This window comes from Plectropomus leopardus, chromosome 8, assembly GCF_008729295.1.
Source record: "Plectropomus leopardus isolate mb chromosome 8, YSFRI_Pleo_2.0, whole genome shotgun sequence".
Classification (NCBI taxonomy): Eukaryota; Metazoa; Chordata; class Actinopteri; order Perciformes; family Serranidae; genus Plectropomus; species Plectropomus leopardus.
Window position 1 is genome coordinate 10,729,176 of NC_056470.1, and position 25,102 is coordinate 10,754,277.

Genomic DNA, 25,102 nt, shown 5'->3' on the forward strand with positions numbered 1-25,102 from the left:
GGTGTCATTCTCATTCCGACTTTATCTGCATGTTGCTCTGGAGACAGCATGGCATCTTTTTTTAGCGTTCAGTCACGGATGTCCCAGGATATCTGTGAAGTTGTATAATCTGGTGGCGTTGTGTAATTTCATCTGTGAGAAGGTGTAGCAATGTCGTAGTTGGCAGTCTGAGGTTTCAGATTGAGGCCTGGCCACTCTTACTATCAGCCAAAACCTCCACTCTCCATCCCTGTTTCCTTTTGTTTTTTTACTGCATCTACATTTGTTTGGCTGTACACATCCTCAAAGAGAAGAAAGCAATGCAATTATGTAATGTCTGTTTGAATAATGCCAATGTACAGCTGGTGTTGACAAACTAGGAGAGCCACAGGCGAGGATAATGAGTGCTGTCACTGGGTTCGTCAGTGGCCAAACTCTTGAGGTCAATGAACAAGCACTTCATTGCTAGAATTGCAATGCTGAAGTGTTTTGTTCTGTATGCCAGTATCTTGTCATATATATACGGATATATATTATACAGAAGCACACTGCATGCTCTTAAACAAAAAATCTTTTTTCTGAATTTTGGAAAATGTTTTCATGGGTAAAAAAAAAAAAAATCTGCTCTTTTTCTCCAATTTAACAATATTTTATCTCACAGTTCTAAGAAAGGATTTCAAAGGGGAAACAAAAATGAATGAGATGATCTCATATATTCTCATATATTATTTTAGATTTCTTTGAAAAGTTTTCAAAGAAACTCTGTTCTTGTTTTTTAGTTGATGAGATAATATCCTCATAAATTCTTGTTTTTCTGAATTAAGATTGTAATCTCGTTGACTTTCCTAGGAGATAATGATCTTGTTAATTCAGAAAAACAAGAGCGGATTTTTTTTTCCATGTGAACTTTTAGCAGAAGATAATCTCATTCATTTTAAAAAAAGAGCATTTTTTTCTTAAGCCACTGTCTCAGTTTTACCCATAATTAGATTTTCCCTGGTTAGTTTCATGTCAAAGTGGTCGATTGATTCTCCTGCCAAATTTTATGTAATCCAGAATTCTAATTTAACCAGCTAAATTAAGTCTTTGATCATTTAAAAGTCAATTTTTTAAAGTTGTTCATTTGCCAGTCTTCATTTGCAGATACAGATCGATTACCAGGAATTATTGGAGTGCTTCATCAAGTTAAAATTGGTAACATGACTTCAACAGCATGACTTCAAATCAGTACTCATTTGGATACAGTTTGATCATGAGTTGTACGGTTTATTTGTGTATTCTAGTTGCTTGACTTGACAGGCAGGAATGAAATACCTGAAAATCTAAATGTTTGGTAAAAAAAAAAAAAAAGGTGACTTTGGGTTAACACCTGTCTCCAGGCTTTGTGGATGAAAGTGGTTTTCCTGCTCTAAACTGAAGCTGTTTTTTGTTGTTTTTTTTTTTTCTATTCTGATAGGTAGTCTTTCCTGGCAATGTTTTCCTTTTCTTTAAATAGTTTTCCCTACTTTCATTTTCTGTCCCTACTTCTGCACCAACAGATCTTGTTCATACTAATGGCAGTCTCTCTCTCTCTCTCTGCACTGTGGCTGTTGCACAGACTTTTCTGTTTTAGTTTTCAGATATATTTCTTTATCTCTGTATGAAATAAAATACGATTGTATGAAATTAAAACGAGTCTTTCAGTCTTTGCTGCATTGCTGTTGTGATAATTGCTGTCTTGCCGCTTCTGTTAAGTGGATAGATTTAAACACATTTCCCTGGTATTTTGAATTAGGACAGGTATTACACAATGAATTAGTCTCTATAGAGAGTGCCCTTTTAACCATATGCTCTTAAACTATATGGCATACAATATGTTGCACTGGAGACTGCTGTAGTATTATGGAATGACACCAAATAATTACAGGGGCTGGAAAGAGTACTGGAGTCAAAGTTCATTTTAATGTAAAAAAAATATATAAAATAACCTATCACTACTCTGACTATAAATGCAGTAACATACCAATATGCCAGGCTTTAAGTTGTGTTCTGTCTGATCCAGTGACAGAGACAGACAATAGTGATAAATTATGATGAGAAATACACAGTGGCCATAAACCAACAAATTACTTTTGCAATGAACAGATAGTGGCATGAGTGTTGTTAATTGTCTTAAAGAAAACAAATTCACATTAAACCTAAATTAAACTGATTTTTTGAACTACTGGTTCTTTTCAATAATGTAATGATAATTCATAACAATACTTAATTACCTTGTGGTGAGCTTGTTTGGTCAATGACTACTTTCAAGGTCAAGAATTAATTTGAAGGTCAAGAAAAGTTGAACATCTACAATTCAGTGACAACAGGGCAAACTCCATCTGCTGAGGAAGATCATATGAAATCATCGAAAGCCTCTAAATGAGCAAGTACTTACTTAACTTAACAGAGTCCTTTTACATAAAGGTGCTGTGTCTCTATTGTTTTTAGTCTCTTTAAAGGCATACTTCACCCAAAAAATGAGTCATACCTCAAATTTGCCACAAAAACTTGTTTTTCGTATAACTCCACAGGAAAAAATGAAAACACTGATTTACTGATAAAAACTGAAAAACTATATACCAAAACATCCATTTACAAACTCACACAAATGGTGAAATATATAACGCAGGCCTCACTTATCCAGTTGTATGCTCAGTACTCCCCCAAAACATGAACAAGTGCATTTTCACCAAAACCTGACTATTTAAAACTGAACTGAAAGTGAGACTTACCAACACTCTTCAAAGCCACTGTAATAATGGGTGTTTTTGGGAGTCATGGGGGAAAAAAACTACCAAACCTTTTTTCCCCCAATTGATTTACAAATGGTTACTTTGCCCTCTTTCTCTTTGAATTTGTTTCTTTTCCTAAACTGTCCGCCAGGTGGCGCAGTAAGCACAGACTTGAACAGTCCTGGCTCAGACATTTACAGTGAGAGAGAGTTACAGCTGCAGTGTCGGCAAAGATGTAATGGGCTCAGTTAACTCTGATTAGAGAAATAACACAATTGATTTAAAGCTATCTGTCCCTCCGTGAAGACATAACCCCGACAATTATTTTGTGTTGCACCAGGAGTGCCCATTAAATGAGAATTTAGCCGGAAACTAGATAAAGTGTTTATCATGGGACCCAGACTCCTGCAAAACACCAGTGGTGCTAAAGTTATATGGAAGCAATGAATCATATAGGCCCCAGTTGTAAAAGTACACAAATATTTTAATTGCCTGTAATCATAAAACCTTAGCATTGCAAAGCTCTGTCTTGGTATACTGAAAACAGAATTATCTGCCGTTAACCCTTTGAAAACTGAGCAAATTGGTTTGATTTTTTACAAAAACATGGGGGAAAGGCTAAACTTGGCAAACAATGTCCCCAAATTAATAAAAGGTGATAAAGAAAGTTGCCTGAAAATAAGCCTTAAAAAAGGGTAGAATTATTATATATATTTTCAAAAAATACGGGAAAATGTCCAGAGAACAATATTCATAATAATCTTAATTATGTGTTTGAAATTAAGTTATGTATGCCGTCTCCCCATGTTTTTGAAAAAAATCAAACCAATTTGCTCAGGTTTCAAGAGTAACGAAAAAGTCAAATCTGAAAATAGTGTTTAGGGCTCAACGTAACCTCTCCGTACAGCTGACGAGCCGGTAACTCTGCTCCGAGTGCTCGTGCAGCACGTGCCCGCGCAGGTGTGGCTCTCAGGCTCGTGCCCGTCACCCCTCCCCCCAGCTACAAACTACAAACCCTAGCGGCGCGCTCCCGTGAAGTAATTCATTGTATCAGATTGAGACGGAGGAAGCAGCGAGCGACTCGACTGGTCGGAAAGGCAACTCTGCCCCAGCAAACACTGAAAAATACGACTGCTAGGCACATAAACTGCAGGTAAACTACTTTCTGTAATACCACATCATTACGAAGTGCTCTCTATCTCGTATTGTCGAGTTTAAAAGCGGACCGGGGTATTTTAAAAGTTGTCCGGAGCTTTGAGAGGCCGTGCTAGCGAAGCTACAAGCTAGCGAGGTTAGCTAACGGTAGCTTTTCCCCTAACCGACCTCAATTTCAGTGCCGCTTCCGCACTTGCCACACACTTGTTCTCGGGAGAAAACTGCTGTATTCTGAGTGTAGGAGCTCATGTGGCCGAAATACCTCAGTCAGACTTTACCGAGGGCTTTCGTTAAACTGCGAAAACTTGAGTGATGCTTTTAAATTGATCCTTAAAGGCTGGCCTAGATTGGCGATCCAACGGTAGCCAAACAATGAGTCTCTTTTCCTGACTTGCCCCGGCTGACCGAGCGGCTTCCCAACGGCTCAGCGTCACTTCTTGAATGACTGTAGTGAGATTTAAATGTTAATGTTAATTTTCCAAACACTGAGGAACAACCAGTGTACTTGCATTCAACACCCAACCCGTATTTTCGCATTTCATTGGCTTCAGAACATATCAGTGACCATATTCACTATACAATAGGGGATTTTAAGTTATACGTTTTTCTCTTGCAAGGTTTTGTCATGAGCAATATCCGACCCTGAGAAGTCATATGTGTAATATATGTGAGTTTTGGTGTTTAGTTTGGATCGGGGCCACCCACCCATTCTTCCACTGCGGACACACTAGCCATCTGTTGCCTCTGTGATGACGCCATCTTTCTGGTGACCCACCCAGTGGCTAGCTGCTGGTTTTAAAAACAATGTTTGACTAAACACTGGGAGCTCTCACGGGCAAGTAACACAACTTTGTCTGTGCCTTGGCTATGATGGCTGGGAGCCATGTAGGTGTAAATATTTGATCACTTAGAACTGGGTGATACTCATAAAATTATATATTACCATATTCTGATTGACCACGGTTATTGACATAACAATCCTCTGGGTGTGAGCTGTCGTTTTTATACAGTAGTAAAGAAAAGCTAGAGACATGTAAAATGGTCTTGGGGAGAAGAGGCAGTAGTGTTCATGATATTCAAGCTGGCAGATGCATTTATTGTTAGTACTACCCTGACAAACATTGAGAAAAATGTTATTAATTATCTGTGAAGCAAAGTGAAAGGTATTTCTCCACTTATACAACAGTATGTAAAATCTTTGACAGTATTTAATAACATATAGTGTCAAGACATATGACATCCACACATGGATTTGAGTAAAGACTTTTTGAAAGCAGACTTTGATTTAAAAAAATGTTCAAATGTAATATTTTTGGATGGGGATTCAGTAAAATTCTTTTGCAATTCATTTAAGTTAATCACTTGTTTTATTATTCCTGCCAAATGTGGAAACGTCTTGAGAATTGCATCTGGTTCGCCAGAAGACACCACAGTTCCTTTTGCAGCACCTGAGGCAGGGGAGGGAGCGAGGCAGCGTTTACTGCAGGTTTACACGCTCTCACCCTTGAAGCTGTTAACTAACATCATATCCTCTCATCTACTGTCAAGGAGGAAGATTACTGTGACTGACTGATATCAATTTCACTAAATTGTCAATTTATAAATCTTAGTAAAAAAATGCAAGCATTCTTTCCATTATATATACTGCACATCAGTTTTCTTTGTGCCGAAGATGTGGTGTGATTTTTTTTTTTATCCATTTGTAAAAATGAGCATCTGCTAATCCTCTTGAAAATGCAATTAGTTGTGTCCCTCTTTTTTCAAAATGGGTCATTTGAAATGTTTATCAGCGATTTGTATTAACACTTTTTCCCGTACAGCAGCTGTTCATTATAGTCTTAATGGTCTAATTGTAAAGCTATTAAGTTTTGGTTTGATTATAAGGATTGGAGTGTACATTTTGAAATGATTGTGCTTATTAACAAGGATCTGTTTATTGAGGCATTGAAAATGGCATTGATGATTACTCAGGTGGTTTGAATCTTATTGGCAATTTGTCCTTAAGTCAGAAGATTCAATGGTTCGATTAAAAATGTGATTGATCTTGTTGACTTTTAAATTCAGGATCCCTGACATGTTCTTGAGAACACACATGTTGCAGCTGTCATCTTCATCATGTAGGTTAGGCAAATTGTTGTGTTCTTTTATATGCGTGCTGCAAAGTGTACACAGTGGTAAAAATAATTATTTCCGGTTCGCAGTAATGGATTAATTTAAATTTTCACCGCCCACTGAAATGCATGTCAAGTGGCAGAAGATAAACACCCGCCAAGTTTCTGTCAGAAACTGAAATATTCATCAGCCAGCAGTCAGTTAGCCATCACTAAGCCGGGGCTAATTTTCCACGCTGAAGATTGCGTGGGGTACTTCCTGGCCTAAACACACACAGGCCTTTTGATGCAACTGTTGCCTGTGTGGGGTTTTCTAAAGGACAGGCTGATGAATCATCAAGCACACAGTAAACAGTTTAATAATACAGATAAAGCTGTGTCATACAAGGAAACAATGCAGGATGAAAAGTGTTTCACTTAACACTTTATTCTTCAGCGAAAAAAGCCACAGAATAGTTTTATGTTTGATAAAACGGTGTGGACACATGAGTGGGTTTGACTGGCAGGCCTGCTGTCAAAAAAATGATCTGTTTTAGTTTGATTGGATGACAGCTTACTGAATGCTTAACCACCCCAAAGGGGGAGACTAGATTTTAAAACAAGACCTATCAAATATTGTCTTTGATGCATTATGTGACTTATTTTTTAAGTAGCTAAGGAGAGTTGGATGAGCTGCTTTGTTAAATTAATGCAGGAATAGTTTTTCAAAAGGAGCACAATCAGTGCTGGCTCTTGTCTTGGCTCTGTATGTGTGTGTAGCATGAATCAAATATTCCTGTTGAAAAAGTCAAGTGAATCACAAAATTGACAAGACGGCTTAACCCGGCTGCCAGTTGTCAGCATTCTACTTTCATTGACTGTGTTTATGACACCAGTGTTGCCCTCTCTGTGTCTATCCTGCTCTGTTCATTTGGTCCTGTTGGGGTCATCCCCATCTCTGTCATTATCCAATGTTTGTCTGTCTCCTGATTAAATCTCATGGTCTCACATGCAGGTGGGGGCAGAGATTTGAACATGTAGCCTGGTCCTTATTACCTAACAGGATTATACCTGATGCACTCAATTTTTGTTACTTTGACTATCAGCACAGACCGCATAACCAAACCTTTCTTTCCAAGGTGTAAATAAACAGGGTCTGACTACGCTGAAAGTCTCTGCCCAGTTGTAGTGTTTTATGTCGGTGCAAGGCTCTACTGCACCTAACCGGTCTGTCACGTACACACCTGTGCAGGCGCGGAGAAACGTGGCCGTCACGAGTGCTACTAGTTCTGCAGCACTTAACTGTACAGGACATCCGCTCCTCTGCTAAACTATCAATGCTGCCAGTCAGCCGCTAGCTAGTATTGAGTGCATATTTGTGAAGGATAAATATGTTAGACATTAACACTGCCGCTCTGTAGTTAAACACCTCAAATGGCAAACTCAGCCTCCAACATTGTCAACAACAGGGCATTAGCTGTACTACTTCAATTCTTACCTTTCACAATAAAGGCCCATCACTACTTACCAGAGGGAACTTATTCACATGCTATACGTGTGAATAAAACAGTTTGGACATCAGCTAAAATGTGGTTGTCTGCAGGCTGTATCTTAATTGGTGTTACATCATTTCCACAGGTTCACACATCCACTGCTTCGTTGCTTGACAAGTCTGTTTCTGGGCTGGCTGTTTGGCAGATATGACTAACATGTTAGCAACAGCTCTAGATGATGGTGTGTGCGGTTGTTGGTACTTTCACACTCTGTTTGTTGATGCCATGGAGCTCATGATTCCAGTTGTGAGTTGTCTTTCATTGGAAGACAGCTGGATTTAAGAAAAAGGATAGATTGTCACCCAGGTTTATTTCATGCGTCAAAAACTAGCTGAATCCAACCGATTTTCATCCAGACGTTTGTTTTACCTTTTGTCCTGCACTAAATATGGCAGGCTTTCTCTGGTCTCTCAGAAACTTGAAGCTTGCAGGCACGTTCAGCGCTGAGTCAGTAATTTACATATTCAGCTTATATTGGGCAGGCAGAGGACTGGGTGATGTGGCCACTAAAGAAAATCTCGGAATTGTCTTTTTCCTTTTTTTTCTCTTCCTTTTTTTGAAAGCCAATTTAAAGCAATAGAACAAAAGAAACCATGTTAGTAAGGCAAAGCTGGGCATATCATGCACTCAGCATTTGAGTCCGTTTCTGACCCAGTTTCGGTGTGACAAAACTCATTTTACTGTTGGCCCATATCGGGCGTTGTTTGCTGTAAATGGCAGGAGCAAAGACCAGTGTGGTCCTATCAACTGCTCCCAACCAACTGTCAGATGCCAGAAGACAGCATACGTGCCTCTTTGATGTTTCATCCTCCTATTACAACTGATTTAAAGAGAGAAAAATTGGAAATAATGTGCTATCATGATCAGTACTGGTATAATGTAACAGACCTCCACGAGCAAGCAAACCTGCATTCCTCAGAGCCCTGAATCAAATCTTTATTGATAACTGTCAATAGCTTCAGCTGTTCACACAGGGGCCACCTGGCCATTTTATTGTCTTTTTTGCATGCAGAGTGTAAACACTTACTTTGTATGAGACTGCACAGTGTGAGCACATAAATAGACAGCTTTGGCTTTATATCACACAAAATTCATGCATATCGTATGAGTTGTAATTTAAAAGAAAACCCTTCTAAAACTGCCTCAAGCCATACTGTTTCTTTTATTTATTTATTTATACTGGTTAAAGGCAGGGACACCACAACAAGATTGACCAGCACATATTTTTTTTAGAACTTCCTGTGCACAACAGCTGAGCAAGACTAATAATAGACCAGCACAGTTGTCATTAGAAACATATTTTTAAAAATTAGGTTACCCCCTTTGTAGTCTTACCAATTTTTCTAATCAAAAACATAAAATAGAAATCATGAACAAAGCTTTTAGTATTGCTGATATTTAAGGGGTACTGCGTTTCCATTATTGAAGTTATAATTATGTAGTACCACGGCTTGATGTAAAAGTCAAATGGTTGTAGTTAGTCTGTTGTCTACTCATGAGCAATGAATCAGAGTGAGAATATCCTGGCTCAGTTTGCTTAGTTAGGGAGCTACTGCCCGATGACCCCTCAGTTTTTGTCAATATTATACTACAATAACATTTCCATCAGAGTATATGCTGTGCTATTGTATGTTACCCTGGTCTTTTCAAACAAAAGTTCAGGCAATTCAGAGCTCAGACACAACAGTCTCCACCGCTAATGGAGATTTTCCTGTTGTGTTGCCTTTTTTGTGCACACTGTGCCCTTCCTTTTGTGTTTTGTCTGTCTTTATGCCCCTGCAATATGTTCTGCATCTTGTTTTCGTAAGGAAGAGGTTTGCATACTAACTTGGAAGTTAATAGACTGATAGTGACATTGATAGAAGCTGCATTGTATTACTAGTGTTTAGACTCCAGTTGTCTGGTAAGAAATAATTGGTGACTTGATGATGACTTTCTTTTAGGCACCTAGGCAGTCTCTGTTGAAACGAGGGCCATTGTTACTTACCCGGTGTACCCGCTGGTCGTACGTTTCAAGCATTGACCATACACCCACCTCGAGGCTACAGCTGCCCCCATTTTTGTCTTTTCCTTTTTCCTCAAGTCATGAAGTGAATGGTCTAATCTTTTTTGACACTGCTGTCCTACTTAGAGTATTCATCTACCATTTATAGAGTGCTTTCAGCACCTCACCATGCTTTGGTGCAATTCAGGGGTCAGAAACTAATGGGACTGAGGGCAAAAAAAGGCTGTGAAATTGAAATTATTAGGGAGCAATAATTGGCAAGAGGGACGAGTGCTTTTGTCTGTATTTTAATCAACTCATTAAGTTGTCAAACTTAAATTTACTAAAACTTTTTATGTGAATGTAACTAGTGTGCCCTATGGAACAAAGCAGGTGTCCTATGTGGAAACATGTTACGACAGTTTGAAAGAAGTCTGGTTTTTGATTTTTTTTTTAAAGGGACTGAATGCACAGACAGAGGCTGAAGAAAATGTACGCAGCACAGTTTACAGAAGCTGAAAATGCCAGTTGCATACAAACTGCTGCATGGACAAAAAAAATCAAACAACGAAAAACTCAAGGGGAAGGAAGACAGACTGTTTGGGGCCATAGACTATCTTCTTATGCAAGGCCTATGCAATATTTAAACAAATTTTAACAGTACAGTCTTCTTATTTTATTTAACAGCAATATGCCAACAATTAAACCCCTGGTGTCCCATGTCTCCGATCAAAAGGGGTGAAAGTGATGCAGGGATTGAACCACTAACCAGGCTCTGTTCGTGCCATGTTACAGCTCCTGTAATGCTGCAGATCAAACTGAAGCACAGCTGATGGATTCAGAAAGAACAGGAGAGGTGTTTGGGAGCTAGTTCCCCATCACACCTCCTGCTGACTCACTGTGATGGAGATAGCAGGGTAGGGAAACATGATTGACACTGCAAAGTGCTGCACCTTTTCAGATAAAGGAGGAAATAACTCATTGGGGATATGATTTATTACCCTCTCTACGTGGGGTCCAGTTGTCCTTGTGCAGTTAGTACCTACACAGTACATGTACTGTGTTAGTGTGAAAGTTGTCTCTGCGGCAGTACAACCATGACAAACGAGGTGCGTTTGATGTGTACCTAGTGAATAAAGTGCCTTTTGGACACAATTCCTGTTCAAGTATGAAGGGAAATTACTGTTTCCTGTTTCATGGTCAGATCAGAGTCTGTTGTTGGCAAGATGTGACTATAATTCTGGTTATTATACATCGGCAAGAATTTAATAATTCGGAGGATTTTAAAAGAAAATCCACAACATTTTAATCTAGTTCCTGTGTTTGTGAGTTTCTGTCGAATGACATTTCCCAATATGGAGTGATCCAAGCCTCTCTCAGCCAATGACACGAGACTACATAACACTCATTTGCCCCAACTTCCCCTAACTTGGTTGGGCAAGCGTGTTCTCTCATACACACACACACACACACACACACACACACACACTCTGACAAGTCTGTTGGGTCTCTACTGTCATGAATTACTGGACGCTCAGTTAAAATTAACTTCCTTGGAACTCACAGCAGCTCTTTTTTCACTGCGCCGTAATGACACCTTTATGTTGACACAGGTATGTACCTGCAGTGCAGGGACACGCACAAAAATTTGGGGAGCGTGGTGCAATTTTAACACAGCACCATACCCCATTATACTTTATCCTTATATTGGGAAGCTTAATCATAAATCATGATCAGACAGTTGATAATAGAATTGATTTATTGGATGAAACGGGACAACAATTCCATCCTAACGAACTGGATATGCAATTTGTATCAAGCTACATACAACTGTCACTGCCACCAGTCGGTCTTAAGCTTAATATGCAGCTAACCTGCTGTATGTTTTTGTGATTTCAGGTTTCCATCTACACATACTGTCCTCTTCTTTTTTTGGCTAACAAGCCTTCAAATATGAAATGATTTTTGCCTTTGTCAGGCCACTTGTGCAATATTAAATAAGCCTCAAGGTTTGGGAGCCTTTTGTATTTCAAGGAAAATGCATTAATCACAAATATGAAGACCATTACATTTCTGTCTTAGATTTTTTTCAGGTTCTATTAATCATCTCACAACCCCCTGAGAGACTCGGGTTGAGAGCCACTTTTTTCCAGCTCTGTGGTTAAATGTGTCAAGTACAGTGTTGCATGGTGCACCTGCACTTTTCAACACTACTCCTCACATAGATTTGCTTTCATACCATGTATGTTGCACGGCATCTTCATGTTTTCACTTGTCTTAATGCATGAAATGGACTGTTTGACAGATCCTGTCATATGTACACAGGATAGTTAGATGTGCCTTTCCCCAAGTGATCACAAATATGTTTAATATTTTTAATTAGCATTAGGTATGTTCTTACATTTGCACTTCTGATTCTACTTAATGTCACGCTTTTCCTGTGGCTCCTTGATCATAACCTCTACCACCTCCTCCTCCTTCGTGTCTTCCTCCAGGGATGGCAGCCATCCGTAAGAAGCTGGTGATAGTGGGGGATGGAGCTTGTGGGAAGACCTGCCTTCTGATTGTCTTCAGCAAGGACCAGTTTCCTGAAGTCTACGTCCCCACCGTGTTTGAGAACTACGTCGCTGACATAGAGGTGGATAGCAAGCAGGTGAGACAACTGCAGTGATTCTCTGTCACAACCATTACTCTGTCCATAAATAGTCCTGTCAGAGTGGTGCTTCGGGGTAGATCCAAACCTGAGACACATTCTTGTTTAAGTGACTGCTTTGCTCGGTGAACAAATGCCATTCCACGACTGTGTGATGATGATATGATGATCTAAGATGAATGTTTTACTTAAATCAACAAATTAACACAGGTTTTGCACCAACTATTGAGTAATCAACTGGAGTTTTATAACTGTCACAACTCATCCCTGAATATTTTAGTCTCTGCAGTAGTTGTGCTGGTATCAGGGCTCATTTTGTTCCCTGGGTGCTTAATCATGCTCAACGCTTTAATTCTACCTTCAGGGCCAAGAGAGTGTTGATAAAACTGCACTGTTCCATTTTCACATCTTCCCTCACATTGCAGCAGTCATCTGCTAAGTCTGGTCTGTTTCTTCAGACTGCTTTGTTTGGGCTTAGTCACAGGCCTTCGGGTTAATTTGTCAAAATATTTGTAGGTGTTTCTTGGTTGTCTTTAAGGTGTGAAACTGTTTTATCTGAAATCTAGTCAGTTGTTGTGCTAACTCACACTAAACAAGGGTCTTGTCATTGATTTGATTTTCTAGCAGTGCCCACATGTCGTATGTGAATACAAATAGATGCACTGATTGAACCCCCCAAAAAGCAGCACATTGTAGAGTTAGGACTGTGTTTAATACTCTGAAATTAGAAGAATATATTCTACTCTAGAGAGACAACCCTGGTGACTCCCAGGTTCATGATGTACTGTTCGTGTGCCACTCTGGATAACCGCAGCACCCGGCCCAACTCATCACTCATAAACCCAAACGTCCTGACCTCATTTTGGGTTAATGGGATTCTGGGACATCGAGTCTTTATTGACTGTTTGATTTCTAACCCTCTGTGCTGCTCAGAAGGACACTCCTTGGCCACATCTTGTCAAGTGTCCCACTTGTCCAAATGTCGAGATCTGGTTTTCATTCCTGATGTGGCTTTGTAGTCTGCTCACTCGGGGAAGATTTTATGTCGCTGTCACATTTTGTGCAGTTGGGGTTAAGAGCCATGTGCTATGGTGTGTATCAAGAACAAATACAGAGTTGGTGTACATGTTGTGTTTTTCTTTTGCCAGTTTGACACTTAAAAGACCATTTTATAGAACATTTAACCAACAAGACAAAGACGCTAATTTCCTTCTCATATTTTTGTAATTCTTTTGATCCACTATTTTTCTTCTCGTTAAAAAAGAAAATAATTCCAACTTGGAGCTATAAAAAGTTATCACAGTCCCGAGTCAGGGCGAGGTCCGTTGTAGCCCTTGTTTATTATCTCATTTATTTGCCGGCTTCACCTTGAAAGTTGTGCTGATCACGATGGACTTGGTGTATTAACTTCTCTGCCTCCCTTTTGTTCTTCCTCTTCTCTTTCTTGTTCCCCTTTTCGCCATGTTCCTTTGTCATTCTGTCTGCCCTGAATGTGCGTGTGTGTGTTAGGTGGAGCTGGCTCTCTGGGATACTGCGGGTCAGGAGGACTATGACAGGCTGAGACCTCTCTCCTATCCAGACACTGACGTCATCCTCATGTGCTTCTCCATAGACAGCCCTGACAGCTTGGGTGAGTGCAAACCACACACACAAACCTACACACATTCATGCATGACGCTAAGCACCACATCTCCGTCTTTCCTTTGCGCACACACACACACAAACACACACCCCACATCTTTCCATTTTCATATTAAGTTATTTCTGGAGTCTGTAGATGTGTGCTTATCCTGTTGTGACTCTTCGTACCACTCAGGGTGGGGGGGTGGGGTGGGGTGGGGGCTGCTTACATTTGCACACACACACACTGAGACTAATCATTTGTCATGCAATGGCATGCAGCCACATGCTGTAAAACAACAAGTCATGCCTTCTCTGTCACAGTGATTATGAGCAGCACTTCTGTGATCATATGGAAATGGATATGCATAAAATAAGGCGATAAAAGCTGCAGATAATTAAAGTGCTGGACATGAATTAAGCACGGTTAAAAGAAGGGGAGGTTACTATTGTAATAAAACAAAGGCACATTGTACTAAAGATTGTATTTTCATATTGTTCTACAAGACAATTTTTCAGACTTTACATCTCTGTTTAAAGCGGTGTTTTTGCTGACCAAGTTAACCTTTTTTTCTTTTTTTTCTCAACGCTTAATGCTCTGTTAAGATATGGAGGCTGTGTCTTTTTTTTCTCATCGTCAGAGGCAGAATTATCTTTGCAGTGACTCACATTTTAAATTAAATTACTTTGTAAATGTTGGTCTAATCAAAATGCTTGCATCCTGTGATTTAACTCTGTTAACTAATTTAAGATAAGGCTAATTACTGCGCCACCAAATAGCTTTTATGCAAGGTTTCCATTGTCTGCTTTTCAGTGTGGGTTTTCAATTGTAGCAAAAGGAAATGGTACTGGCATTTCCTATAAGTTGGTGGGATTCCTTAGGCAGTTATTAGCATTTCCTGTTTTTTAAGTGACACAGACACATAGAGACTTAAAAGAATAAAACCTCTCCACTTTCACAGGACAAGAATGGGCTTAGCGCAGTACACATAGAACGAGAAAATATGCAAAAATGCGATTATAGTTCTGTCACTTTTTCTTTTATTGAGCTGTGATAGCCTTTCTTGCTAGAGAGTTTATTCCTCAGCTGAAAAAAATAGATTAATCAAGTCTATTATAATTGGCTCTGCAGTGAATTTAAGTTTGACAATCAAAATCACCACAGGCACGCACACACACACAAAATAAAATATGTGATCACTGATCTTGTCCTTTCTTCTCTGGATATTTTTCCTTCACAGAAAACATTCCAGAGAAGTGGACCCCAGAGGTCAAACACTTCTGTCCCAACGTTCCCATCATCCTGGTAGGCAACAAGAAAGACCTGCGCAACGATGAGCACACACGCCGAGAGTTGGCCAAGATGAAGCAGGTACGTCAATTCCTCTTTTGTCCAGCTCAAATAGCTATTTATGAACTATTATTGCTACTATTTGTAAACTGCTATTTACAAACACATGTTCAGGCCTAAAACAAAAGTAGTGAATTAGTAATAAGATCATTGAAAGTTTTTGAAAAAGCCATGGAATTTGGTGTGTGTGTAAAGTTACAGTGCTTTTCTGTGGGTAGTGTCCATGTAATGTGATTTAATGGTAAATGTATTTTCTGTTGCTGTTGAGGTAACATTGCTGTGATATGTTTTATTTACCATCACATACGTTTCTTTATTTTATCCACGCGTTCACCTCTCCCTACATGTTTGCCAGCTAGCTGAAATTATGTTTGAAAAGAGTTTGAATCTAATATGTTTGAAAAATGCCAGCAAGTGGGGCAAGAAAAGAAACAAAGTTGGTCTATGAAAAAATATGGAAAAGTTTTGAAATTTTGTCCATGAAAGTGGTTGAAAACCCTGTTTACAGGCGCTAGCTTTATTAGCTAGTATTTTCTCGACTTGCGGATATTCTGGGCTACAGTGAATATCTTCCTAAACCAAATTCTTTGTTGTCTCTCCATCAATAGGAGCCGGTGAAGTCAGAGGACGGCCGGGAAATGGCCGGCCGGATTGGAGCATCTGGTTACATGGAGTGCTCCGCTAAGACCAAGGACGGCGTGCGGGAGGTGTTCGAGATGGCCACCAGGGCGGCGCTGCAGGCCCGCCGTGGAAAGAAGAGCAGTAAATGTGTAGTGCTGTAAAATGGCCGACATATTTGGACTGTTTTCACCTTGGGCTACTGTACCCAGGGGCTAGGGCTCGGGAGGGACGGAGGGTATACTAGACGGGAGAGGGAGGGAGGGGAGGAGACGAGTGCAGTACATGACTACCGCTGTAAAATGGCTGTTTGTTGGACTGAATTTACCTGGGACTTTGGTTTGGGAATCTTTCATGGAGATGGATTGGTGGGTGGGTGGATGTAGGGGGTGGGGGTGGGGGGGTGACTACCGCTGTAAACCATTGGGCTCTTTACCTGTTTACCATCAAGATGGGAAATTAACACCAGCCACCAGCCAAGGGATGGTACATTTATTCTTTTCAACAAGCCACTTACACTGATGAAGATCGTTGCGAGATCCTGGCCCTCTCTGAAACAATCTAGCTTGAATAAAATTGAAAACGTTGCTGGTGAATTATGGGATGTTCCAGACTGCTTTCAGTGTGGACAACAAAAAAAAAAGTTTAGTTTCCTGCCTGGATGACTTAACAGGTGGATGGGGGCAAACAGACAGCACAGTAAATGAGTACCACTGTGAACGGCCACCAGTGGACTGTTTATCCCCAGGTGTTAATACCTGGTGTTAGGGCAAGGCGGTGTGGAGTTGGACAGGTGTAGGGATGGAAAGAATGAATCTGCATACACCAAACCAGAGCCAAACTTGCCATTTTCAAAGCCTTGCACATTAAGCCTTCATGTTACATGCTGTAGTTACCTGGGCAGGTTGTTTAAACAGCCCCAAAAGTAGACAAATCACCAGTAAGCTATTAATCAAGTGCTCCTCAAAAATGGTGCTTTAAACAGTTATGAGTTTGATTAGCTTGCAGTGCATTTTAAGAACAAAAAAAAAAACAAACATATTTCTTGTGTAAAATAAGGCATTTAAAAGTTGATTGGCTTGTTGTATCCACAGTGTTAAACAAGTAGCGACGCGCTGTCAGGTGCTCCGGGCTTAGTGTGTCGTGTTATCAGAGTGGCACGGAGCCACATGCTCACATGTCCCGCTCAGTGCCATTTAGTCTCCCACTGTGGCTAATCCCGCACTCACAGACGCGCAGTGACAAACACATGCAGCCGCACTCTGAGATGGTCTAATAGTGCTGTTATTTGCAGTTTGAATTGAAAGAAAGTGCTGGTTTTAAAAGTGAAACTGCTTGTAATTTTACAATTTGTAATGGCTCTCATCACCACCTGCATTCCAGTTGCTGCTTTAAATATTGGACATGTTACCATAGCAGCGTTGTAGAGGACAGCACGTTGTTTACTAACGTCCATAGGAGCAGCGCTATGACCCCCTCAGCGTCTCGGCTGATAATTAAAAGCTCCCACATGCTGGTGAATCTTTACTGAGGTTGGTTTGTCTACTTTGGGTGCTGAGGGTAAACATTAGACGTTGGGACTGCATCAGTGGAAGTGGCGGGTGAATCATGGCCCCACTGGATGACAAAGGTAGCTTCCTGCCCTACATAGAACAACCTGAGCAAAACGCCGCCACGGCTCAGCTCCCATCACTTCCTGTTCCACATAGCTGACTGCTGGTGCTCATCTTCCCCTGGTTTTAGACCGGGACAAAGAACAAGGAGAGGAGAGTATCGTGTTTACATGCACACCACTGATCTCCTTATTTGGGATGAACGACTATTCATTTTGTCTGTGTAGACATGTGTAAAGGTCAAATGTACAATAACAGAGCTAGTTCATGTTTGAGGAAAACAAGGTGCCTGAGATAAACCATGTTATCCGCCATAAACATGTCTGTCTTTTACTGGTTAACTGTTGGGACCTGCCATCTGCTTTAACAGGTGAAAGACAAACATGACACACATGATATGACCTTTTAAATCCAGAATACTGTGCAAGGAAATGCCAGAATTGTCCGGTTGGGCAGCCGGATAGATTTGGGGTAAAACATGCTTCATTAATTAGCAGAGAGAGAATGACTGCTGTATGTTGGGAATTTTTCATATATTGTAGAGGTCTTTCCATTCAAAAACTTTTAAAGAGTCCCCTGTCATATTTGGGAATTATCGGCCACCATCCTTCCTTGACTCTTCTGTGCATTTTCCTGGCAGATTCGGGCTCTCTCTACAGTGTTGAACCCTCCTGTTCTTCTTCCTGGCCTACAGGGAGGAGTCTGTTCCAGAAACTTGGGTCTTGTGTTGTTGTTTTTATACTTTATTTCCTGCTTAAAAGAAATCCTAAATATGTTGTCTATCAGTATTTAAAATAGGAGGTGGAAGACTATGGGACTGCTTATGTGTCGTCGCTTTAGTTTTATTCTTCTTTTGTGCTTTACCTGAATTTTTCTGATGATTTACAATTGGTTGTAACAACCCGTCAATCATCCCTGCCAAATGCTGTTGTTAGGCAGTCAGGAGAAAGGCTGGCCTCTCGGCTGCCTGTCTAGAGCATCGCCGGCTCTTTTTCTGTTCATTGTTTTGAGCACAAACTCAGCTGAAAAGACAAAAAGGAAAAAACGATGTAAGTCTCCTTATTATGTACAAATCAATTTTATTTCTACTTTTTATTGTATTTTAAAATCCTGATTTTTTTTGGATGCTGATGTAGTGACGTAAACAAAGGAACAGGAAAACCAAGCTGTATGCAAAGTCTGTAAATATAAAATGTGGGTTTGTTCATACTAGACTATACACACACGCACAGGACTGGAAACTGTATTTGTAAACTAGCTTTGGTTTGTGTAATAAATTACTTTCTATAACACCCAGCTCCTATTCATTGTGGTCTCAGGGGAGGATTGTAAAGAGCTCTTAAGTTCAATCAATATACATGAAGTATGAATGGACTGATGGATCAGTTCTTTCATCAGCTGGCGGTTTTATTCATGTCTACAGATTAAATGTGGACACAAGTTGCACATAAGCACATAAACTAGGCTAAATGTTATTAGGAAACAGTTTAGGGAGGACTGATATTTTATAGACTCGAATGGGTCACGTCACTTTTGGAACAGCAAATTATATACTTAAATGCGCCATCAATTACGTGTTTATAATAAGACAGATGATGGTTGCGTCGGCCATATTATAAACAACGATGAGAGTTCATACCGGGAGGAAATCAACCATCTTGCAGAGCGGTGCACAGAAAACAACCTACTTCTCAATGTCAGCAAAACCAAGGAAATTTATCCAAAATAGTGTTTACCATTGAGAATAGTAAATTGTCTCATAATGTTCACATGTAAGGTGACCTTTTTCTTAATTTGAATGAAATCCCAGTCACGCTCTTGACTGACGAGCATGACTGTGGTCACTGTTAATACTCATCTTCTCAGTGTAACAGACGTGAGGGCTGACCATCTTACCACATCCCTTCTTATCATTTTAAATTTGGACTTATTAGTGAGTGGGAATTACTTTTTGGTTGAGGCCCACAGCAGGTGTGTAGAAAAGAGGGAGTTGCATTAAAAGCAGATTTTATGGTGGAAAACTGAACCAGCCATTCTTGAAATGTAGATTTTTAATTAATGTTGTCTCCACACTGTAAAGCTACACCCTGAAATCACAGATTGTTAACGTACGTTATTACTAAATGACAATACTTCCTCATGGAGGCAAATTGTGTTTTTTCTCCACATTAATTTCATGAGTTACTAGTCACACATTCATATTATAAACCCACCGATATGTAATGATGTTATTATGGCTCCTGTTGGACACTATATAGCAGTAAATAAAGATAACAGATTATCAGTGATGCATGCAATAATGGTATTAAGTATTTCTGATGCAGAGCTACAAATTATTGCAAAAAAGAATGACTGCCCCTTTTGATTGGATGAGACTTTCAAACAGAGCATCAAATATCAAAGAGGTTACCTTTTTAAGACTTCAGCTGCATATCATTACACCAACAGGCCACTGCTCTATGAGTGTGGAGCTCTTCCCAACTTGAGCTATAGTTACGCTGTGTTTTAGTGCACTGCAAATAAAAAGTGTCATACTCTTAACACAAAATTAAAATGAGGTAAACATATTAACTTCACGTGTATTCCTGTTATTGCAGCTTCCATAGTCTCGTTTTACAGAGATTAGACTCACTGGGATGACTGCTGATTGAGGAGCGGAAAGCAACACCACCCGTACATGTGCCAGCAGCCTCGCTGTGAGGCCTGTGCTGCAGAGAGAACGGAGTGTGTGGGATGCTGAGGTGAGGCAGTCTCAGCCTGTGTGGGATGATGCTGGATGTTGTGGAGTAATATTGAGGAGCTGCGAGTGTGTGCAGAGAGTGCGGAGCCGCTGTGACCAACAATAAAACACAGCAGTTGTGTAAGGCAGCGCGGAGGAGTGGAAATCCAGGAATAAAATGGATGTACGAGCAGGACGGCGCTCACAAGGAGCAGGCTTCTTACAGTAGCCTTTTCATATAGAGGCGTATATTTAGACTCACATGCAGCACAAATCACATTTTCACAACTGATGTCGAACAAACCGTGGCAAAAATCTCTCCCCGTCTGATTCTGTTTTGATTTGAGCGACTGAGAGAAGTAGAATAGCCAATTTGTTTGGTATTCATGGATTTAACTACAGGGGTATTTCAATAAGGGAAAGCGTATAGACACAAAAACATGTCTCCTTCATTGCCCCTGTGCAAGCATCAGTTATAGGGTGTAATTTAGTTTGAATGTGAAAACTTTGTCGTAGGAGTCAAAATAAAAGATGCAAGGATCAGAATTGTGAGCTTATGTTTTTTTTTTAAAAAAAGGTGCGTTTGGACGACTTAAAAAGTATGTTTCCTACATTCCTGGCTTTCCTGCTGTTATTGCATACCATTCAGATCACAGGTCACACTCTAGTTTCCACATTATTACATAAGAAGAGTGCCCAGAGCAGCCTCTGGTTATACAGGAGACTTGTGCGGAGAAGCAGGAGGAGGAGGAGGAGGAGGAGGAGGATAAACAGGTATAGAAGATGGGAGTATATATAATAGGAAGAGGCCTCCAATGATGGATTACAAGAGGCGTAGTGGGCGGATGTGAGAGGAAACGAAAAGTCAGTTTGTGCCTCTCTGAGTGAAAATGACTCCATGAATGAGACGAGAGCACTTTTTGCCTGTACTGTAAAACACTACACCATCAGCCAGGACTCAGCCAGTCGCTGCTGGACACTGGACAGTATTTTACTGTACGTTATTAACCCTCAAGTGAATTCATAGGGAAATCGGTTGGTTTGTTTAACAGCACAACATAGGGCATTAGAGACTTTTTTCCCCTGATGGCTGATAAGAGCTGATGAAAATGCAACTTCCATGTTCCAGTATATTTTTCCTCTAAAACAGAGATAACATGGTTGAAGAGTTATTCAGATTGCTTAAGTAAAAGTAGCAATACCACACTGTGAAAATCCCCCATTATAAGTAAAAGTTAAGCATGCAGTACTCACTGTGCAGAAAAGTGGTCCCTGTCAGTCTTTTACTATTATATATGATGTTTTGGGATTACTGCTGCATTAATGTGTAGCTCTGATGCATTGAAGTGCTTATTTAAACCAACTATGATTGGGTAGTTTTATGTGCAGCAATGCCTGTTTTATAAGACCACGTTTGTGTGGATGGATTACTGAACCGGTAGTCACCAAATTTGGAGATACATGGCTTTCACTGGACAGGAAGGGTGTGAAAGACTGTGTCTCCATGTAGACAAAGTTGGTCGAATGCACAGTACTTCAGTACATTTTGCACTTTATTTGGGTAGTCCATCTACAGATAGTTCATAGAGTAGGCCTATCTGTATCATTTCAACTGCTTATCAGTTGAGGTTCAAGTGTTTCCGCTTTTCTGCAGATGTTTAACAGATTATCAATAGAGCATATGTGACCATTCATGAACATAGTGTACCTCGGCCTACATGTTCTCAGGAAAATATTCTGAGAACATGTTGGCCTAGGTGTGGTCATGGATACAGATATCTCTGTGAACAGTCCGTTTAACATATACAAAGCAAAACAGTTGAATCTAAACTAATAAGCTGGTGAAATGTTACAGATAGGCCTACTCTATAAACTATCTGTAGATGGACAACCCAAATAAAGTGTTACCTAGATAAATTCCACTGCTGTTTATTGGTGCATTTCAGTGTTTTCATCAGCCACTTGGATACCAGTAAGCTGTCTAAAATAACCACTGTTAACCATATTGCAGCTCTCTGACAAGGCTACACCCAAATGGTGTCATAACACGTCATAAACATAAGCTCGCATCTCTCTCTGCACTAGTGACACAAAGACTGCAATAGCATGTGCACTTATGCACATTACTGGGTTTTAAATATGAGACTTTAAAATAAAGAGGCAACTTGTTGGAGCCACAGTGGTTTACCTCAATCACAGCTTTATAGTTATTCATCACTTATTAACAGCATGTGCTCTCCTCTGTGCTGAGAGGAAACACTGAGGCTCTCTACAGACACATTCAGAGCGAAACCAGAGTCAAAGGCGAAGGAAGGAAGTTCGTCACTGCCTACTCCACCCAAAAACTGGTGGCCGGGCATCATGTAAGAGACAACGCTGCCTCTGGTGCAACATTTGTAGAGGAATGAGCTGGAGGGAGGCAGCTGAGGGCGACAACACTGCTCCTCGTCTCTCTCTCTTTCCCTCTTCCTGTATGTGGCTCTCCCTGCCTCCCTGCTCCTCCGGCTGCTGGCCGGAGCAGAGTAGCACACAGTAAAGCTGAACCGCCGGCTTTATATACCGGTCTATTTTTAGCCCCTCGCGAGCCCAACTATATTTAACCAATATGAGCTCATCGCCTGCCCGACTTGTCCAATGGGATGAGAGGTAGATAGCGGGGACTGTCCAATGGGAGGGAGCGAAAGGAGAGAGGGGGCGGGTTTCTCAAGAGCCTATCACCTGCAGTTAAACAGGCAGCGCGTGAGAGAGGAATGAGAATAGACCTCTCACTCTGCCGCTTTTCCAAAGCACCCCAAACCTTTGATCATAGAAAGCCAGAATCCTGGAAATTTATAAGATAACTTTTCAAATAGCCTCAGTGTGGTCATCTTTTTATCCCCACATTTTTGTATGCAAAACTGTGAAATCAGGGCTTTTTGCTCATATTAAGAGTAAATTAAACAGTTTGTCATTTGAGGAATAAGAAACTGTGATTTTGTTTACAGTCAAAATATCAAAAAATCTCATAATCTGCCAAAGCCAAGCTGTAGTTATTCCCTCTGGTTGTCTGTGCTTCATGCCTGCTCCTTTTATCAGGGTTCACTCTTTGAAGTCTGCAGCACAAGGCTGAATGTCAAGTGACAAGTCCAGAGACTCCTACGCATGTGAATATATTTTGGTTGGAATTTGTAGAAAAACCCCAAAAACTGGTGTTTGTGGTCTGCAATTTCCACAAAATATATTATGCACCATCTTGGATGATTTAAGATGATGCTAAAGATAAGCAGACGATCTATTGATGGGAGGAGACAGCCTTTACCTGCCTCTGAGGTGGATTCAGAATTCACCCCCACTTGTTTTAATGAAACATAAGACAAAAACATCAATACCTGTCATGGAGAGACCTAATTTCATGCCGGGTTCAACCTCAACTGGATGTTGACATGTGACATTGTAACACCCTGCAATGTCCTAACCCTCACCCTTTTGTAGCTTCCAAGTGAATCTCTGTGGTTTGGAGTTTAGTTTCTTTCCTGCATCCCTGTTTTTACTTTAGATTTCTGCTTTATTTTACCAATTCATGCTGCTTTCAGAGGTAAATGGGAGTCTGCTATGTTGCTGCCAAAAACACATCCTTATTTTGCTGCTTCATAATAAAAGCTTTTGCATAAATGGTGCTGCGGACAACATGCTTTTACACACTACAGCTCCCACAGGTACATTTCTTTTACCTGTCTGCTGTGTGATGGAAAAACATACATAAAAAAACCAACACAAAATAATAGGGGACTTTAGCCCGCTGCATTTGAATATTGTTACTCAAGACAAACCCTCATGAGTTAAAAACACACCTGCAGAGCTGGTCTGACGTGCCAAACCTAACTGAACCATGCCAAACCAGTCCAGGACTGTCGAAAAGCAGCATTAGCACTGCAGATTTCCTGTGGTTATGCTGCTGATGCACTGTGAGCGCAGTGAGAGTGATACCTCCTTCAACTACTACTGTGTTATTCATCGTTCAAATAGACGATCTTTGGAAATGACTTTGGACTGATAGGATGGCTGCTCTGTCTGAGGTATATTTTTTGTTATGACTTTGGAGTGAGGCTGTGACAAGGATTGCCCCATGATTGTGAGTCATCCATACACCCACCTATCCTGCTGTTTTATTTTTAGGTTGTCCGCACCGAAACACAACGCCCAGGGACCTATCTGTCCCCGTTTTACTTGTGGGACAAGAGTTTATAGTCAGCCTGACACATTTTAGCCTACTTACACAAACAAACCCAAAACCAAACTAAAACTCTGGCTTGAGCTTCAAATAGTCGACTGCAAAATTGACCTATTATGTAACTTCTCTGGCTTTCCTTAAATTGTCTCAACCAAAGCGCTAATGTTCATATTTCACTGTTGGCTCAACACTGGCTACCGTTTAGCACCAAGCGCGCTCCCGTGAGCCGCGCCCCCACACAAAAGGTTCCAACACATCATGACGGGAGCGCGCAGGGCGGTCAGACCTACTCCCTCCAAAACACTCACTCCACCCTGACATCTGCTCCATCACATCTGGTGAAGAATTTAAACCGAAACTTCTCTTTTGGTTTAGACCTGAGTAGCCAATATGAGAAATATAGATAAATAAAAAGAAATAGCCAAAATAATAAGAATAAGAATAAATTGCATATATATATATATACTGAAATCAGATATGGCAGCAAAAGCAGAAACTACAGGCTATTTGAATAATTTATCAGATCGCAACTACAGTATAACTGCTTTATGCTCTATGTTGTACTTACCATAGAAATATATCAGAAGGAACCTTATTGTTTAACTTGCAATAATCTCATTTTGAGATGCATAAACACAATAGTTTCATGGGGATTTTATCACAGAAGGGTGGTGTTAATGGCAAATCTATGTGTTGGTGTTTTGGCAGCTCTTGAATATTAAATGTTACAAGTTTGGGCAAACGTGTATTTGTAGGCCATGTATAATAGTTTCTATAAGACAACGATGGTTTCGTATGAAAATG

At 40.4% G+C, this 25,102-nt stretch overlaps 1 protein-coding gene across 1 annotated transcript; it reads left to right on the plus strand.

Moving 5' to 3' along the window:
• The first annotated feature begins 3,793 nt into the window (after nt 1-3,793).
• Nucleotides 3,794-18,661, plus strand: rhoab (ras homolog gene family, member Ab). The gene is made up of 5 exons (XM_042491029.1): nt 3,794-3,885; nt 12,010-12,167; nt 13,677-13,797; nt 15,029-15,159; nt 15,747-18,661. The coding sequence occupies exons 2-5, from the start codon at nt 12,012-12,014 to the stop codon at nt 15,918-15,920; spliced, it is 582 nt and encodes a 193-aa protein (XP_042346963.1). The 5' UTR covers nt 3,794-3,885; nt 12,010-12,011; the 3' UTR covers nt 15,921-18,661.
• The last annotated feature ends 6,441 nt before the right edge of the window (nt 18,662-25,102 follow it).

What these genes read in the sequence shown, in the direction of transcription:
- rhoab (XM_042491029.1), top strand. Translation starts at nt 12,012, where the DNA reads ATGGCAGCCATCCGTAAGAAGCTGGTGATAGTGGGGGATGGAGCTTGT. An exon ending in TAGAGGTGGATAGCAAGCAG is followed by an intron (nt 12,168 to 13,676) that starts GTGAGACAACTG and finishes TGTGTGTGTTAG; the next exon opens with GTGGAGCTGGCTCTCTGGGA. An exon ending in AGTTGGCCAAGATGAAGCAG is followed by an intron (nt 15,160 to 15,746) that starts GTACGTCAATTC and finishes CTCCATCAATAG; the next exon opens with GAGCCGGTGAAGTCAGAGGA.